This window comes from Perca flavescens, chromosome 11 (genome assembly GCF_004354835.1).
Source record: "Perca flavescens isolate YP-PL-M2 chromosome 11, PFLA_1.0, whole genome shotgun sequence".
Taxonomy (NCBI): domain Eukaryota; kingdom Metazoa; phylum Chordata; class Actinopteri; order Perciformes; family Percidae; genus Perca; species Perca flavescens.
The window spans coordinates 18,157,544-18,176,763 of record NC_041341.1 but is presented as its reverse complement, the minus strand read 5'-3'; the positions used below and the strand labels follow the sequence as shown (position 1 = coordinate 18,176,763).

The 19,220-nt window shown below is 39.9% G+C and overlaps 2 protein-coding genes across 4 annotated transcripts; both read right to left on the bottom strand.

Annotated features, from left to right (window-relative positions):
• Positions 1-5,072: 5,072 nt before the first annotated feature.
• nr1i2 (nuclear receptor subfamily 1, group I, member 2) lies at positions 5,073-11,225 on the bottom strand. 2 transcript variants are annotated; one of them, XM_028591399.1, is made up of 9 exons: positions 10,956-11,225; positions 10,096-10,286; positions 9,051-9,181; positions 8,525-8,694; positions 8,204-8,442; positions 7,957-8,102; positions 5,546-5,662; positions 5,306-5,412; positions 5,073-5,217 (listed from the first exon to the last, which is right to left on the bottom strand). In XM_028591399.1, the coding sequence occupies exons 2-9, from the start codon at positions 10,278-10,280 to the stop codon at positions 5,164-5,166; spliced, it is 1,149 nt and encodes a 382-aa protein (XP_028447200.1). In that variant the 5' UTR covers positions 10,281-10,286; positions 10,956-11,225; the 3' UTR covers positions 5,073-5,163. The 2 variants fall into 2 exon arrangements, with proteins under 2 accessions (XP_028447200.1, XP_028447198.1); XM_028591397.1 differs by having other exon boundaries at positions 10,966-11,225.
• A 1,463-nt stretch (positions 11,226-12,688) lies between these two features.
• cfap91 (cilia and flagella associated protein 91) lies at positions 12,689-19,220 on the bottom strand. Of its 2 annotated transcripts, none has more exons than XM_028591330.1 (17): positions 18,562-19,220; positions 18,366-18,442; positions 17,995-18,152; positions 17,812-17,892; positions 16,925-16,981; positions 16,644-16,822; positions 16,339-16,516; positions 15,812-15,969; positions 15,519-15,695; positions 15,272-15,408; positions 15,077-15,190; positions 14,910-14,981; positions 14,536-14,682; positions 14,234-14,455; positions 13,969-14,117; positions 13,784-13,875; positions 12,689-13,522 (listed from the first exon to the last, which is right to left on the bottom strand). In XM_028591330.1, exons 1-17 carry the CDS (start codon positions 18,647-18,649, stop codon positions 13,314-13,316), a joined length of 2,295 nt encoding a protein of 764 aa, XP_028447131.1. In that variant the 5' UTR covers positions 18,650-19,220; the 3' UTR covers positions 12,689-13,313. The 2 variants fall into 2 exon arrangements, with proteins under 2 accessions (XP_028447131.1, XP_028447132.1); XM_028591331.1 differs by having other exon boundaries at positions 19,112-19,220.

Sequence of the window (19,220 nt, the reverse complement as noted above, 5' to 3'; positions counted from 1 at the left end):
ACTAACATGCTAGTTAACATTAGTAATTAAACCTAAACAGCTCATGTAAGTCGAAACTGCCTGCAAGCTTCTCCTGTACTATATGGTAATTCCTCTATGATGCGACAGTAAGTCACTTGGTTATGACACAATCGTTAGCCTATTTTTATAAAAGCGTCTGCTACGGAGCTATAACGTGAGGTATAAGGTAATGGAGCCTTTTATACATTGTCGTGTTTCTTTAGAAATAAACAATGGACAAATAGAGTCTGTAAACGCTTCAGATGTAAAGTTATTCGCAGTCAAGTGACGTAAAAAAAATGGCGGTCAGTGTAATGCTAACAAGAGGTGATCGCTTCGTAGCAACAAAATGGCGCCATTGAAGGTTCGCGTTCTGAAGCGAAGCTTACCCCCTTGGTGTTAAGACTTGCTCTCCGATACCAAATTGCAGACGCAGCAGCTAAGGTTACACACTTGGAAAATTGTGAGTAAGTTGATTAAAAATACAAAGTTTTTACCAATACTCTCACTACATGAAAAAGTTCATGAGGTGATGGCTCCAGCATGAATGTTTTTTCAATTGTATTTGAGTGTGATTCTTCCAAATGTCCATGTTAAAAACGTTCATATTTATATGATAACAAGAGTCTACAGTCATAGCAGCGCTGTGAGGCTGTATTTAGCATTTAGCTCAAAGCGCCGCTGTGCCTTTAGCTTAATCCTAACGTCCGCATGCTACCAATGACAACGTGAACATGCTGATGTCTAGCAAGTCTAATGCTTACAATGTTTGCCATCTTAGTTTAGCATCTTCGCCTGCTAACAGGAATTAGCACGAGAGGGGATTGTAGCCGATTCCGTGGTCTGTCCTGGGACCAGTGGTCTCTGGCAGGGACCAGTGGTCACAACCACTAGGGGCGCTAGAGACACTGGTCGCGACCAGCTCCTCAGTGGTCTGCCCTGTGGTCTGTGAAGCAGCTTTAGTATTGTCAAACCCTTTCCTGTTGTTTTGGCAGCACTGTTAGCTGGATAAATGTCAGAGATCATAATCTTTTTTCTATAAAATTCATTATATCAGATATATTATGATTATTATTGTTGTTATTATTATTGGTAATGGATCCGTGTGGTCAGGACCAGCTAGTCTCTGGCACGGACCAGTGGTCTCTGGCAGGGACCAGTGGTCACAACCACTAGGGGCGCTAGAGACACTGATCGCGACCAGCTCCTCAGTGGTCTTCCCTGTGGTCCCTGTGGTCTGTGAAGCTGCTTTAGTATTGTCAAACCCTTCCTGTCGTTTTGGCAGCACTGTTAGCTGGATAAATGTCAGAGATCACAATCTTTTGTCTATAAAATACACTATATCATATATATTATGATTATTATTATTATTGATAATGGAGATCCGTGTGGTCAGGACCAGCTGGTCTCTGGCACAGACCAGTGGACACAACCACTAGTGGCGCTAGAGACACTGGTTGCAACCAGTGGCACAGTGGTCATTACCAGCATCTTACTGGCACAAAGGGCACTAAAATTACTGGTCCTGACCACCTCCTCTGTGATCTGTTCTGTTCGTTGGACCAGTTGAGTGATCTGTGGAGTGTTTATTTTTAATACAACTTTTCACGTTTCTCAAAGTGTGAGCAGAGTCGCCTAATGTGAGAAGCCATAATCGTTTGTCTATCCAATGCTATTGATCACTATTATTAATAAAAATCATAATAACAATGATTAAATGATCATGATTCGTCGTAGTTGTATGAGTAGTACTATCGACTATGCAGGTCCATGTCTTCCTGACTGGTTTAAACTTTACCAATGTGTTGCATTTTAAAAGCTTGTCACATTACCCTTTGTATCAAATCTAGAAACTAAAGTCAAATATATGTAGTGGAGGAAAACTATCAAATGAAATACAAAAATGTAAAAGTTCAATTAAAAATTCAACTTAAGTAGCCTACAGTACAGTAACAAAAGTAACAGTCGAATCATCTTGATTGATCCAGCACCTGATCACCTGATCGTTCAAAGGATTTTTTTCTGGATAAAATCTGGAAAACCCTCAAATCTCGCCAGGATGTCAATTGTGGACTGCATAATAGAAAACATTTAAGTTCATGACAACAAAGGAAAAAATAAACAAGGAAGAGGACAGATTATAAACATAAAATAATGGGTTGGAATTATATAGAACTTTTCTGGGCACTGAAAGTGCTTTAAAGAAACCATTATTCTCTCTTGCTCTCTCTCTTTATATATATATATATATATATATATATATATATATATATATATATATATATATATATATATATATATAAAGAGATTATTTTTCCTGATAGGGCCTCTTGTGGCTTTATAAGCTTCTTCTTCTTCTTCTTCATTTGGGGCTTATATTCAATGACATTTCAGTTAGGCTATAGTCAAAGACACAGAAGATGGCTCAAATCTAAAAAGAGTCTGAACACGTAAGCATATCTCGACGAATAACAATAAAAACAATAAAAGTCAAAGATTACTTACACAGATCGTTCAGTGGGACAGTATGGGCCTTTCAACATGTAAAGATTTTTTCCTAAATAACATCTTTCTCAGTTTCACTGACTTGGTCAGTAAATTCAACATCACTAAATCCTTTTTTTTCAGATATCTTCAGGTTCGTCATTTCATTTAAACACACATCTCATAATTTTCTCAATTGCCTGAGCACTCTGACCTGGAGGATATACTGCAGACCCCTCTAACCTTTAGAGGCCAAATCTCTAACATATAATTCAATTATGTTCAGTTCAGTTCAGTTAAGTCACTTTATTATCCCAAATGGGAAACTTGATATGCAGTTAGAAGTGAAAGATAAAAAGAAACACATTCAAGCCACATACAAATAGAGGCAACAATACAAGACATGAGTACAAAAAAGATTTCCTGTGTAATACACACAACATAATTTATCACCACTGGAACAATCTCTAAAAACAAAACAAGTACTACATTACATGTGCAAATTAAGCTGAGTTATTGCACATGGGACAAAGGAGTTTTTACCCCTACTGGTCTTAAACCGAGGTACTCTAAATCTGCGACCTGATGGGAGTATTACAAACTCTACAACTACTAAAGCCGCTTCACAGACCACAGGGACCACAGGTAAAACCACTGAGGAGCTGGTCGCGACCAGTGTCTCTAGCGCCCCTAGTGGTTGTGACCACTGGTCCCTGCCAGAGACCACTGGTCCCAGGACAGACCACAGAATCAGCTACAACCCCTGCTGATTAGCACTAAACCCAAAGTAAAGATGAAGCTGATGGGAATGTCATAAGTTTTGCATGTATGTGACACACTGAAATTTTGACCAAATCATGGCGCTAGGTTAAAAAGTCAGGGGATCAGCAAAGTTAAAAGGAACATTAATGCCAGCACAGAATTGTATAGCAATCCATCCGATAAATGTTGAAACATTTCACTCAAAACCACAAATGGAAACCTCATGGTGGCTCTGGAGGAAAAAACAGGGGAACCCCAAAATCAGTCGGCTCCATCCTCTGGGCACCATGAATGTCTGTACATAATTTCATGGTAATCCAACCAACAGTTGATGAGATATTTTATGGACCAAAGAGGTGGACTGACAGATCAACATTGCCATCCCTATATGTGCAATAATGATTACGCTGTATTAGTTGAGCTGTAAAATATAAGAACTCTGTTGAGCTTGAAAGAAAATGAATAAAATGCAGTAACAGCAAATTAAAATAATTCAAAAAAATATAAACTTGCACAAAAACTTTCTATGGAAATGTTTTTTGTACCCTGTGTTCTAAGTCCTACTTATTTTTTTACTATATTGGTCAAATGTTGACTATTTTTAGGACCATTTCTTAAAAGTTGTGTACATACCAGACACAATTTTTGAGTTGGCACCACCTTTGTCTTAGTGTGACCACAGTGCGGCAGTGTTTGTCTTATTATGCTGTTAATGACATAAAGGCGCCATCACACACTTCAATCTGTGGAGCAGTTTTATTTACCATAATTATAGAGCATTTTCGCTTCACATGATTGCATTAAAATACTAAACAACCTGAGGTAACAAATAGAAAACACAAAGAGTGTCTTTGCAACTAGAGAATTCTCTGAGAAAATACTGTACATACTTTGTGCTCTCTGACAATTAAGAAAAACATCACACCTCACAACATTCATTCATAGACAATCACAATGTGTACTTACTGTATGTAAGCAAAACAAATAACACGGAAATGGCAAATCCACCAGTACTGTAACCCATAAATAAAACAAACTTTGTAAAACGTAATGCTGTCTTACTCATGGCTTCTTTGACGTGCAGGTAGTGTGCAAACCAGATGATAGTTTACATCTCAGTAGAACTTGCCTCACTCAGACAGTGAGGTTTAAAATCATCTTTATTTGTTCAGGATTTTGTGCGGACTATGCTTTAGACCAGGGGTCTCCATCGTTTTTAGGCCAAGGACCCCTCAGCTGAAAAAGAGACGGAGCAGGGACCCCTTGCTATACATATTGTATAAAATTGAGCTGCATATAAAACAGGGCCTACAATAATGTGTAGGGTGGCCTAGAGCCTTTAAATATGCCTTTTTATGCTGCATACAACACTAAGCTATTAAAATAATATTGTTGAAGTATTCATATATTTATAAATCATGTTTTAATGTTAAAATGTAGAACAGTGAACCCTTAAGCTTAACTATATCTGTAGATAGCTAACTCATCTATAGGCCAGTCAGCCTATCATCCATGTTGTATACATTTAAAAAAGTTATATCTTTACAAATATGTTGAATTCATGTTAATGTATATTTTCAGACATATAAATATATATATATATTTTTTTTTTTTACTATCAAACAATAATTTGGTGGCCCCCCTGCAGCAACTCTGAGGACCCCCTAGCGGACTCTGCTTTAGACTATCACATGACGGAAATGCATTTTTTTGTATTTTGACACATTTGTACAACAGCAAAAACTGAATACTTTGCTTTAAATCAAATAGGTCATTCAGCGGGTCCCGTCCATGTACAGCAGATGTTAGTTTTAGAAGTCCTCATTACAGGGGCTTTTACTGACCATCTCCATTATGAGAGGCGAGATAACATCTGGCTGGATGTCTTGGATCTGCAGAACCTGTTTGCTGTACTCCTCAGCCATCGTTCTCATCTCGGTGAGACAGGCCATCACTTTGGGGTACAACAAGCTGGAGGCACAGAGGAAATAAAGGAGGTTCAGTCTGTGAAAGATTTCAGAGTGAGTGGAGTGAGAGTGGCTCCTGGTATTTCATTTACCGTTTTTTCTGGTCCTGTCCTCTTACAGTCAATCCAGGTTTTTAGGGTCAGTGCCAAGTTTTCATGAAGCTCGTCAATCACACTGTGTTGCTGCACACCTGGACGGTCTGATAGATACAAACAAATCTACTTATCCAAAGCTGGGCTGGGTACAAATACACATTGTTTCTAGGGTTTAAATATTTACAGAGTTCATAAATGATTGATTATCATTGGACAGGGATGAAGACCTGCTACTACCTGGAGAAAACAGGGACATGGCTTGCATGAGAACATACTCTTCCTCCTGCAGGCCCAGCTTGCGCAGTGTGTGGTGAAATTTGAGCAGAGGTTCCAGCAGGAGCGGCTGGAAACCCGCTACAAAACAGAGGAACAGACAGGTGAACATGACAGAGATGGTAAGGCAATAATAGACAGTGATACAAGTCAAAACATGGAAATTATCTAAATGTACTCAAGCGCTGTACTTGGGTACAATGTCAATGCACTTTGCTTGACTTCAAATGCATTCCACACTGTCTTTATCTATTTCACACAACAACAAAAAAAGGATCAAACTTGATGCAGCAGGGAGGAGTGGGCTACAGATGTCCAGTAAACTCACTTCTTTCTAACTCCACACAACCAGATGGAAGTGGAATCAATTTGAATTAATATGTGAGTGAGAACAGCATTTCTGCCATGCCTGTGTTATTCTGAAGAAGATAATACTGGGGAAAGGTACGTTGTGCTAAATTTACTATTTTCAGAGGCATTACAATTGTTTCCCGTCTTTCTAGCAACAAGCTGTACAAGTTCAAACTGTCTGTAGCCTCAGCTATGATGGGAATGCAGTCTTTGCTTCTTCTTTTTTTAAGTATTTGCTGTAAATAAAGGGTGGGTAATATATACAACATTATTATCAGGATTACTATCACAACATATTGTTGTTTCCTTGAGATCAATATTTACCTAAGTATAAAAGATCACATGCTAAAAAGTTTTAAATGCAAACCTGGTAGACAGGTGAGATGTGAAAGAAAAGGTTACATTTCTGCCACGCTGTCATTAAAGAGTTTTTGGAGACACAACATTTTGGTCATGGGCATTTCATATTTATTTAAAAAAGAAGAGAAACATGCCTTTATTTTTTAAGATCCCAAGCTATGACACGCTTAAACCACAATATCTCAGTGTGAAAACTTTGTCACTATAAGATGTCTTGATATAGCAGAGTAACTGTATCCTCTGTGCTAATGTAGCATGAAGAATACGTACATTTTAATATACCTTGCACTCTTTTTGAATTGTTGTAATATAAATCTTTAACAGACACCAGCTGGCCAATCAGAATACTATTTTGTGTGGCTTGAATTATTTCCTAATCTTACTGTAATATCCCATGAACATTTTTGACAGACAATGCACTCAGTATCAGCATTAGAGACGGTTCAATTTGGCCTGCCAAAGGTAGGGAGTATAAAGCTGGAAGACAGTGAATGCATGCCAACTGCATTCAGTTTGATCTTTAGAAAAGAAGCAGACCACACCAGTTCGAAAACATTGTGGCAAACGTTCTTCCAGAAGTCACGTTACACCCTCTGTGAACATGAGATAAGAGGTGTGAGAGGAGTGCACACACGTTTGTCGAACTCTCAAAAACAAAAAGTACTACTATAAACTACTACTTTGCAACTTTGTATATTAAAGGTGCAAGGGTAATAGAAACTGAAACAAGTCAAATGAGAAACTAACACCTCCACATTGATCCCTTCATCAGGTCAAAAAAACATGCTGGAATCAAAGTGTCAGTGTGCAGGCGTTGCTTTAAAAAAAAGATCTGTAGTAGACATGTCTGACGCTGCTTTTGTTTTGAATACTTTCCACCAATGTCACTATAACCCAGATTACTCACATTCAATACATACCTCTGTACTGCTGACTATTTAATCAGCATCCTATCATATTTGTGCCTTTAAAACACTTTTCTATCCTATCTCACGTTATCCAATCACATCCATCCAATGCTGGTGTATTTCCAATCAATGCTAGTTAAGCTGCAACCATCACTGAATGTATTTTGTATTAAGTACAGTACTGCAGACTTGATTAGACTTCAGCCTCCATACAATTCCACCTCTTTCCTTAAAACTGCAATAATCAATATTTTTCTACATTTACAATGAATCAAATGACTACTGGAATCCAAAATTAGCTGCTCTTAGTGATTAACCTGCAGAGAATTATCACTCAATTATGTAGTTCCTCACAACTCTACAAAGTGTTAGTTTTATTAGGCTCATTATTATTTGTTTTTTGTGCACTACCTGCTCAGCACCAAACAGCTAGAAACTAGCTGGTGAACATAACAGAGCATTTAGCAGCTAAAGAGACAGATATTTCCCATGAGAGTTGGTAGAGAACAAAACAGAGCTAAAAGGAGAGTGAATGTTGGACCCACGATGATGGACAGAAACACTTGCTCAGTGTGGCTAGATGTGTTTATACGCAACTAGCATGTTAACCATATCAACTTCATGAGGTGATAAGATGTCAATGTTGTGTGTTATTTGTGATGTGTACTCATCTGTACATCTTCACACTGCACAGTACAAACCAACTCTGAAAATATAAACAAAAGCTTTGGCTTATGCTTGTGTAAGTGGGCTCACCTCGTACGGCGTCGTCTATGCAGTATGTAATATGGCCGCATTCCCAGATGCCTGTTTTTGCATTGAACACCATGTTAAAGCGGGTCTGCATCATTTCAAATGTGGCTCCCTTCAACAGAGCAATTTGGTCCTCCATGCGTAGAGATCTGTAAGCGAGACACACACTTAATAGTGAATAAGTTCTTCCAGATAGACATCAGTTATAAAAACAATATTTGAATATGCATTCATTTAGGCACACATTTACCGGAAGTCCCGAAGACTTTTGGAGAAACTAATAATGTCCTCAATCATGTAAGTGGTGAGGTCAGCCACGTGTGGAAGAGCAGTGAAAACACTGCCTTTTCTGACTTCTCCATCCTGTTGGTTCTCCTGTTGTTTAAAGGAGCCAGAGAGACTGGAGGAGGGCGAGAGGGAGGAGAGGGAGGAGAGGTCCCTTTCAGATGGGTTGTAATCACTCGCCGAAAGGACGTTTCTGTCTATAGGCTGAAAAAAGAAGACGTTAGTCAGACAAGTTAAAACAATGACGAAGACAACACCTAAAACATGCTGGCAGTCATTCATGCACCCTAAAGTCACTGAAGCGGTAAAATGCTGAGTCAAATGAGTTGCTGTGGCCACAGAGTAGCTCCTGAATGGTTTCCTCTTGTTGGGATGAAAGCTGTATTGGTGCGTCAAGCCTTTTCCTCGCCTGGATTCGGATCCTCCTCTCCAATACCTCCTTCTCAGACATAACCACTACAAGGACACAAATAATACCTGCATGTATAGAAATCTGATTTTCTTTTAAACTGATAGTTTAAAAAATTAATTTTACATATATGTTTTTTAAATCACTCCTGCAGTGTTCAGATTAACTTCTAATGCTAAATTCTGTTGAAGTAGAATTCTCAAAGCAAATATAGATATAGTATAAAAAACTAATGTCATATTAATACGCAAATGTAATAATATATGATCAGCAATCCAGCATTTGAATGATAAGCTCTTCACATCACATACTTACTGTTTCATTTTATGTAAATATATACAGTAAAAGTTTGTGTTATGTTAAAATAATGCAGGATCATTTGCTGTATCTGGATGTTACTTACTTTCTTGGCGCATGCCTATGGCCTGGCATTTACGGAAGCGGCAGGCTTGACACGTCCGTCGGTTGTTTTTAGTTATTTTGCATTTATTCAGGAACATACAGCGGAGCTGCGTTGACCTCTTTATGGCACGTCTGAATTTATTCAAAAATCCACTTAGTAACAGCTTACAAACAACAATCTGAAGTTAGAAATCACATTCATGGGAAAACATTATATAATAGTATTACTGTGTTCTGTGCCATGTATGTATCTATTTGACGACATTGCACCAGCAAGGAAATCATTCAGGAGACTACTGTGAGGAACATGAAGAATTATGGAATGGAATGGAAATATATTTATTTGAAACAGGGACAATGCACAAATAAACATTAAACTTGTAATACAAGATAATATGTCTTGGGCCTGGTTATAGCAACAATTGCTAAATGCTTGCATGAATAAAACACATTTACCCTAATCAGGCGATGACATCACAGAGACACCTTTCCTTGTGGATATGTAAAGTTAGCCGACCAACAGCTGGCTGTTAGTGAGACATCTGGTGGCAACACTAATGACTATAGTAAATAGTTGTAAATAGTTTGGCCATATCTCTGTCTGTTGATCTGGGTGACAAGCCTCTGCATACATTGTAATGAACCAAATTTAATTGAATTCACAAATGTATTTCTTTTTCAAACACGAATGAATGTTTGGAGTGAGAGAAGGCTTTACAGGAAAGATTACATGTTGTGTGGCACAGTATGAATTTAAATTCATCTGATGATTGTTCTTGTTTTTTGGTAACAGTGTTTCAGAAATGGCGCCTATAGCAACCGTGAACACTAAATAAATAAATCTGCCTTGTCACTGAGTTTCTTGGTTTCAAGTCTACATGGCTAAGGAAAGTGAGAAGCATGTTGTCACCTCTCTATTATATCATAGATGTCCCTGTTGGTTGTCATAAATAATGTCACAACCAGGAATACAGACTGAGATGAGGGAGAAGCTGCTTCAGCTGCATGTATGTGAGACAGAAAAAGAGTGAGTGAAACAACCTCACCTGAAGAAGCCCTTGCAGCCTTCGCATGTCAAAGCATTGAAGTGGTAACCCTTGGCCAGATCTCCACACACACCACAGGCTCTGGGCTCCTCATCATCTGTCACCCTTCCATCCTCGTCCTCATCCTCTTCATTGTGCCCTGTGAGCGCTTCTCGGATGCTCTGTACTCCAGCGGCTTTATTCATTCTCACCTATGAGGGATGATAAGATAACAATCACAACTCATTTAGAGAAGGAATTGGATCTGTAATGATGTGCTGTGATGCTCTTAAGGGCAAGACACTATTGTGGCTACATCATTTTCTTGTATTAATCTTTGAATAAAAGTGCAGTGACGCACAACTATGTATGGCTCAGTTGAGATATTTGAGCCTGTCGGCCTATTGTTATTGTTTCATCTTCAAGCCAATGATTGCAACTGAACTGAGACAGACCAGTGTTTTGGGTTTGTTTGTTTTTATCTCCAAGGCATGTATTTATAGTGTTAATAAACAGGTTATTAAATCATTAATCCTCTATAGCCTACGTCATTTATGACATTATTCCGAAACCCAAGTCATATTGTGTAGGCTATTTATGTAATAGGCCTATATATAACCCAGTGTGATGCGCTTTCACACTGCGCAACTAACGAGTAGCCTAACTCATAACTTTAGTTTACACATCCGTGTGATTGAGCGCCGGAGAAAACACAAAGAAGTGCCCCCCCTCACAAAAAGTATTTCTGTTTGGGCGACGCACCTCTACCGACTACCGACATGCATTCGACTTGATGTGCAGCAACACCTTTCTGACACAGTAAATTCATATTTTCAATAGTCTAAAAAAACAAACGTGTAAAATAATCTGAAAATACCTACTGTTTCCTACCTGTCCTTTGCCTGGCCAAAGGTCGAGTTTTAATCAAACAGAGATCGAGATCATTCCACTCGCTGACTTGGTGATTCCAGATGTCCAAACAGCTGTCTGTAGTCCACGGGGTTTCGCCTAGCAGAGCGTAATTCCCGGCGGATTTACTGTACACTCAACAGGTGAGAACGAGTATCGCATTACAGCAAGCTACTCCTGTTGGCCCGGTTGTTTGTTGTTTCAAGTACAGCGTCTTCCTGGCTGCAGCCCGCGGGTCGGGCCCGTTGCCAAGGCTGGGGCACCGTGGTGAAATGTTCGCTCATGGTGCATTGCGACCCCCCCCTAAAGTCCCCAGGGCTGCAGCGAGATGTACTTGCTGCCGTGTGTCTTATTCGTAGAAGACGAATAGCCTTACATACAATTATTTATAAGCTAAAAATGTATAACCTGTCATCGTTGTTGGAGAAAAGGGATTTTCAGCAGCAGAAAAAACAGAAACTGCTAAATAAAAATAATATTTACCAAAATTGCATAAATAGCAAAAAATGTTTGCAAATTATATATATATATATATGTTTTTTTTTAAATGTGTTGACATTTTCAGCAAACCTTATAAGGAAAAGATATAATATGAGAAAACAGATAATGTGTTACAATGCATTTTGACTTTAGAGCTGAATTTCTCCTAAACTCTGTTGTAAAATGACTTCAAATTCACTCTGAGCATTATTCTATTGAGGCTTTCATTGAACCAAGTACGGGCTTCTATGAGAGTATAGAAAAGTAGTAGTAGTAAAGTATGAAGGAATATAGGCAACTGTCCCTTCCGATTGCCGCCTACCCACATCCGATTTAAATGTAACACACATAGTAAGTAGCACATGCCTTCGTTCTTTATACACATATGTTTAATAGTTAATGTTCTCCTCAATGAGTTTGACCTTATGCACATTGCACATACATCAGCAAACAGGTATAGCCTACTATAGCTTTTGTTTCATACATCATACTAAGTTTATTTTGTATTGTTGGCAGTACATTGGTTTCTATTTAGTGCACACATTTAGTTACCTTTCATGTCATTTCATTTCTATTTCTTTGAGTAACCAGTGCTGAGCTGCTGCTGAAGGTGCCTGCCTGGTGGGACATCTTGACAGGCCTGAGCTAAAGATGCACCCCCTAGGCCACATGTGTCAAACTCAAGGTCCGGGGGCCAAATCCGGCCCCTTGCAGATTTAGATCCGGCCCGTATATAAATTTGGGTTCACAATAAATGTTGACTCACCTAGTTCTGCGCCAAACCACAAACACAGGAAAGTGTTTTTTAAAACAAAGCAATTATATGACATTCAAAGCAGAATATGGCAGATTTGCCGACTCTGAGACTCAGAAATCCCCCCAGAAGCAGAGAGAGTTTTCATATTCAGGCTGTGAAACAGGTTGTTGTTAAAAAAAAAAAAAAGATCATTGTTTTGCTTGATTTGCTAAATTCTATGATGGCTAAGGAACTCTTTTGATGACTTTTGTAGGGCTTCATGTCTACAAAAATGCAACAAAAAGCGTACAAAAATGTCGGGAAAAGCAACAAATTTACAAAAAAGTGACAAATGTCTGAGGAAAGCCACAAAAAAGTCAGAACAAAAACAACACAAAATGAGGAAACCTTTTTTTTTTTTTTTTAAAACAAAATGTTTTTAAAAAAGTGACACGCAGTAACAAAAGCATTTCAATAAACTCTACATGTCTGGCCCTTGGTGTGATTCTCTTTTTCCAGTGTGGCCCTTAGTGAAAATGAGTTTGACACCCCTGCCCTAAGCAGTTTACCCCAAAATTTGATAGAAATTCACTACTATTTACAACACCAGTCAGTGGCTGTCAACTGTAGTTGTCATGGTTAAGTCAAAATATAGGATAATAAAAGAAAGTAATTCACCTCAGATTGTTGTAATAATTGGAGAACTTCCTATGCCATTTAAAGCACATTTTCTTCTCAGTAAATAAGTCACCAAATGAATGAATCCCTCCGTAAAATGCATCCCTGAAACATCCTCAAATATCTATTAAGTCACTCTATGTCAACTTAAAATGAGAAGTGCTTAATCAGGGACCCCTGAATCCTCCATACCCCCACAGCAGCCCAACTCCCCAGATGGAAATGGAGCTTGTACTTGATCCTGTCAGAAAAGGTGGGAATATACTGTAAATTCTAGATACGATATGTAATAACAAGTAATAATCAAAAGGCCCTAAACTCACAATGATGATTATGGAAATGACTTAATACTTAATTACTACTTTAATAATATGAACAACAAATTTAGACCTTAGACTGCATCTCAGTACACATTTTGGGATTTTTAGTCCTCTCTTTACTCAGTTTGAATGTGGTGCTGCTCTGTTTCCTTCCCCTTCTCCTGCTCCACTTGGCTAATCATCTCGAGGACTCGGTTGGAGGCTCTTTCAGAGGGACAGGTCAACTGTGGGGCCTCCAAAGTACTAGGAAGTATCTCAGAATGTTCTGCAGTTCCGTGAATGATGCTCCGAGCTGCCTGCAAGTGTCTATGCTGCCTCTGGAGCACTGGAAGAGAGAAATCACAAGGTTAGACCAGTGAGCAAAGCATCTGACCTTCCATTTTCATATTTTGTTTGTTTTTATTAAGAGAAAGGGTCTTAAAAGTAAGGGATAAATGATCTCTTACTTTTAAGAAACGTGGTGCCTTTTCTACCCATTTATAATTGTTGATACAAATACTGTCTACTTATAATCATATCATTTAGATTTTGAATTCTATGATTAAAATGTGTGTGAATACAGTGAAAAAATAAAAATCTCCCAAACCTCTTTGTCTGACAGTGATCTTCTGGACCTCTGGGATAAGGAAACTGTACACCAACTCTGACACAATCTCCTCCGACTGAAGATTGCTCCGGCTACTCACACACACAAAAAATGATTCTTGTTTATTATTATCGTTTACATTTCTGAATACAAAATATTAGCAGACATGCTGAGGTATCTATTACCTTTCCTCCATGGCATAAGCAATGTCATTGACCTCCTTCGCCCTCCTGTGGATCTCCTCTCTGGCCTGCTGGTCAGCGGTCTGCTCCAAGGTCTCTAGGATGATGTCCTCCAAATACAAATCCACAGTTTCCTGGTGTACCTGTACCACCTGTGATGCATTTAGGACACACAACATGCATTAAAACATGTGCACCACAGACAGACAGACAGACAGACAGACAGACAGTCTTATTACTATAGCTAAAAAATAACACATCTACAAACTTGTCTGAAGATCTCATCTTCTTCTCTGCGTCTGCGCTCCTCCACCTGTCTCCTCCCACTCTCCTCTGCCTCTCGTAGGCGACGGTCTCTCTCAGCCAATAGTGTAAAGGCATGGATCCTGCGCTCTTCCTGGAGATGAATCAGCTCCTTGGACAAGGCGTCAAACAGGTGTTCAAGCTCTGCACCGACCACTCTGGCCTGAGACGCCTCCTCTTGAGCGGTCTGGGAGGGGAGAGAAAAGGCGTAATGAGATTGTTTGGAGTTTGTAAACTTCTGTATGCAAATGTGCCTGTGTGTTTCACCTTGTGTCTATGTTTGTCTCTCTCATTTTTAAGGGTCATTACGAGCCCTTTGTCAGCTTTCTGTAGCTCTTGCTCCTCCCTCTGCAGGGCGTGGACGGTCCTTAGTTCCTGAATAAGATCCAGATGGTTCTCCTTCCCCTTAAACATCTGTCAGAAGACAGCACAGACAGACGTGAATAGAGATGCCCTTACAGTTTGAAACATATGCAAACATTTCTGTAGGCACATCTGGCATATAAAAGTCATACATGCAAGCAAACAGACACACACACACACACACACACACACACACACACACACACACACACACACACACACACACACACACACACACACACACACACACACACACACACACACACACACATTCAGACCTCGTACTGGATACTCCTTCCTCTCAGTAGTTTCTGCAAGTGGATGACTGCGAGCTCTATCTCCTCATCCCCCTAATGAGGGACATATAAATAAATTAACATTAACAAAATTGAACATTTAGGATGAACAAGGTCCACGTCAATTAGAGTCAGAGACATTAGCTGACCTCTGGAGGCTCCCCCACTCTGGGAGAGACAGGACGAGGAACAGGCTTCTCCTTCTTGACAAGAAAACGTGAAGACTTCTTGGAAACTTGCTCCTTCGCCTCCTCTCTCAGGGCCTGTGGAGCCACCCTTGTTAATTCATGTGTATGTAGAACTTAAGTGATATGCTTGATAAAACACATTTCTTTCTGCTTTACCTTGTATTTCTTCATCAGTTCTACCTCTCTGCTTGCAGGGTGCTTGATCACATTCTTGATGATGTTGACTTTAGGTGTAGGTCTTTTCTCCCATCGCTTGACTGAGGCAGAGAGCCCTGCCTCTAGCTGTAGCAAACCTATGATGATGACAAAGTTACCTTCTAAATACATTTATACTGTAATCTCTGATGCTAGTATGGAAATTATCCACATAATTCTACTTGTCCATAAACATTTAGATTCAGACCTTCATATGTGTCTAGGTAGTGGCTTTTCAACTCATTATTGCGGGTGTTCCTGTTGGTGAATGTATTCCTGCGGCTCCGAGGGGGATATGTCTGAGAATCTGTATATTTCCTGACAATGCCAAGTTGCTCTAGCTTCCCCTCCACATTTCTCCTCTTAGCTTCCAGTTTTCTCAGTGCTGCCCACAATACAACAATGAAAAAGGGAAACAGATGACAATGAATGAAATAAAGCCTTGCATAATACATTTATGATCTGGATATTATCTTAGAGTAGAAGCAGCGGTTGTCTTACACCTGCTGTAGTCATTGTGAATCTTGTGCAGCTTGGTCTCTTTGTCCTTTTGGTGCTTAGAATATATCTGGTTCAGTCTCTCGTTTGTGACTTCTTTCTGGGCCTCATCTCTCTGCCTCAAGAGGTCCTTTAGTAAAGCAAGACGGGCCTTTTGCAACCTGGCCAGGACCCACAGAAAGGGAGAGCATTGCATTGCAGAACAACAAGGGGGAGGAGGGTTCACCAAGACTGCTTAATAAGTTCTTAGACTTATAGTATCAGCCACAGTACTTGGTTTGTGGCATTTTGATAAGAGAAACTGCCTTTACAATGGAAGAACTTTGTTCAAACTCATGTGTCAGCAAATTTCCAACTCCCAGTGGCAGTATCAAAGAGACATTAATGCACTGTGCTACATAAGTTTGGGAATTTTATGGTTTGCTGTAGTGGTAATTGTAGTGCTGTACTTACCTCTCTATTTGTCTTATCTTGTCTTATCAGTTAGGGATAACAATAAAAAGAAGCTATTGTGGAACAGCGTCACTCACTTCTCGATTTCTCCCTCTCTGAAAGCCCACTCTTTGACCTCCATCTCCTCCATTATACGTCTCCTTTTGTCCAGCTGACTAAGGTCATTCAGTGGAGGAAGGGTGGCCTCCCAAGCTCGTTTGGCACGTGCCCGCTCTATCATTTCCACTTCTGCCAGGCCTGCAGGTAGACCACGACCTAAGGGGAACGGTAAAAGTAAATTATTCAGCTGAGAGCACCAGTAAGGCTGCAGATGTATGTTTTTAACAAAGTTAATTGCCCATTATAGTCTATGTAATTAAGAACTCAACAGTTGATCATGTACCCCAAGTCAAAGCTGCCAGTTGCAGGAGCTCTGCGGGAGTTGTCCCAGGTTGTACCACATACTCAGGGCTGTACGGGTCTGTCTGTGTTTCACTTTCCCTGTAATCTGTCTGGACCCCCACAGTGAAGTGTGTGGGCTGATGCTCAGCATTCGTTCCATAAGCTGATGCAAAGTCTTCTCTGATTAGACAAAAAGTATGGAAAGGAGGATGTACCCTCTGTCAGCATAAGAGCACAACAGAAATGGCAACAAAAAGAAGCGTGAGAAACCGTTGAACTTACTTAGGCAATGCAAAAATCACATCTGGGGGAACCTGCTGTGAAAAATGAATCAGAGGACTAAAGGAAACAAAATGGAACTATGTTAATATTTAATGTGGGAACTGTGGCAGTTATCTTTAGTTAACTGTCATAATATTAGGTTGAGGTAAGTGATGCACAACTAGGGCTGGGTATCGTTCAAAATCTTTCGATCCGGTGCCAATTTCGATACCTCAGTTTCGATGCCGGTTCCTAACAATACTTTTTTCGATACCATATGTTTTAAAATCCATTTCAACTTCAACAAAAATACATTAAGCACAAAGCTTTTATTTTCCACCTTAATTGTGAATCAAAACAGTTATCAAAATTAAAAAATTCTGGTAAAACTGCTCACTCAAAGTAACATTAATAAAAGCGCCTTGCCTTACAAGCTCAGCCTGTCAGTCAGTCATCAGGGCAGAGGAACCACCGTTGTGGCTGCTTGTCTAAGAGGAAGTGTAATGTCAACAGCACCGCGACCGCTTTCGGCTCGCCATTAATATCATATCGCAGCAAATGCTGTCTGCGTGAAGTTTTGAAAAACTGTAACTACACTTGAAACCAACCGTGACTCTCTGTGACTTCAACAAAACTGCAGTTTACTCCGTCCGCACCTCTCCGTGTGTGTGTGTGCGTGCATGTGTGTGTCTCGGTCGGAGCTCCGCTCTGTGTGCAGAGAGGACAGATAAGCTTGGGCTTACGCGCTGAGACGCTTTTGTTACCGAAATTTGGCACCGAAAGATAAATAATTTTTTTCGATACCATAAAAGTATCGACGTTCGGTACCCAGCCCTATGCACAACTGAGGTTAGAATTATTGTATTCCACTATATCCACAGATTCAGTATGTAGGCAGGTAATCAAACCGTTTAAAGTATTTCCAGCGATCAGCTCCGGTCACATAGCACTCCTCCCTTTTCAGCCATGACTGAGCATTTGGAATAACTCTGTCAAGAAGATAATGCCAAGGGACACATTTTATATTTGTAATGATAATGAGTAACTCAGTAGCTGCAGCTGCTCAACTAAATGGTGTCTATTGGTGTTACCCAGCCAGCTGCTGCATTGCCTCTCTGCGCTGTTCTGTGTGGCCTCGCCAGCGACGATCAATAGAGGCCGGTACTGGGTCTGTAGGGTCCAGTTGAAGAGTATACCGTGGGTGGTGGAACAGGTTACTGAACATAGACCCAAACTCAGGCACTCTCCTCTAATAAAGGCAAGGAGAAATACAGTCTGTGAGTGCATTTCACATGTAACAACTGAGAAACAATATTGGCCATGGGTCAGTCATAGGAGGAGAGGACAGGTAAACAGAAGGTAGGTGCATTATGAGTTACGCTCAGTGTTCAATGTATAAAAGAAAATATATAACGTTACATTTAATAATACACAGTACAATATTTCAGTACAAACGTCTTACGATTCGGTCGTTAGACCCATAGGCCTTGAGGGTGGACCTGGCATGGTCTGCCTCCGATGACACTGTGTAAACTGGATCTGTGGCAAAACAGTTCAGGTAATGTCAACCAAATGAGTTAGCTAGCAAGTTTTCAAATGGTAGCTTGCGTCAGCTGGCGTTTAATATTATCGCTAGCTAGCTAGTTACGTTTACTTACCGTACAAGTGGTCATAAACCCGTTGCCGCCTAACAACTTTACTAGTATCATTTTTCTTAGGAATTGTGCGAGTCACAGATCCACTCATTTTCTTATTTCAATTAAAACCAGTGTTTTTTCTCTCTCTCTAATTTATCTCCCATGCAGCAACGTCAATGAACGCTGTGGTATTTAGCAATGTAACCATGGAGACGGTAAACTGAGCGTTTGAAAGTGGGAGGGGTTATTTCATTTTCTGTACAAAACGGCAGGCGGCTGACAGTTGGAGCATTGACCATGGATGTATTAAGAGAACGGCATTGACCGATATGAAACTAAAATGATGTTCAACTGCGTTAGAGGTGGTTCTTTGTCAAATGAAAGTCAAATGTTCAAGCCAATGTACCGAACAAACATGAATACATAAATGGAACACATGCAAGGAGAGAAGTAAATTGCGACTCTAAAGAGTTGTTTCGCTAAGAACCATCCAATCACTAAACTTAAAGTTCAGTCCCACGCCAACGGTAGCAGAAGCTAAAACAATCGTTCTGTAGAATCGTGATAACACCTTCATCAGTTGGTTCAAATCAGTAGCTTCTCGGTAAATGTTCTGTTTCCAACTGCAAAGACGAAGTGTTCTTTCCTTCCAGCTCTGACTCGTGCCTTTGACTACTTCT

Coding starts and splice junctions, on each gene's coding strand:
- nr1i2 (XM_028591399.1), bottom strand. CDS start 10,280: ATGAATAAAGCCGCTGGAGTACAGAGCATCCGAGAAGCGCTCACAGGG. Junction 8,695..9,050: donor CATAGGCATGCGCCAAGAAA/GTAAGTAACATC, acceptor GTGTCCTTGTAG/TGGTTATGTCTGAGAAGGAG. Junction 5,413..5,545: donor CATGTCCCTGTTTTCTCCAG/GTAGTAGCAGGT, acceptor TGTATCTATCAG/ACCGTCCAGGTGTGCAGCAA.
- cfap91 (XM_028591330.1), bottom strand. CDS start 18,649: ATGAGTGGATCTGTGACTCGCACAATTCCTAAGAAAAATGATACTAGT. Junction 17,893..17,994: donor GCAATGCAGCAGCTGGCTGG/GTAACACCAATA, acceptor TCTTCTTGACAG/AGTTATTCCAAATGCTCAGT. Junction 15,970..16,338: donor AGAGAGGGAGAAATCGAGAA/GTGAGTGACGCT, acceptor GGTCCTGGCCAG/GTTGCAAAAGGCCCGTCTTG.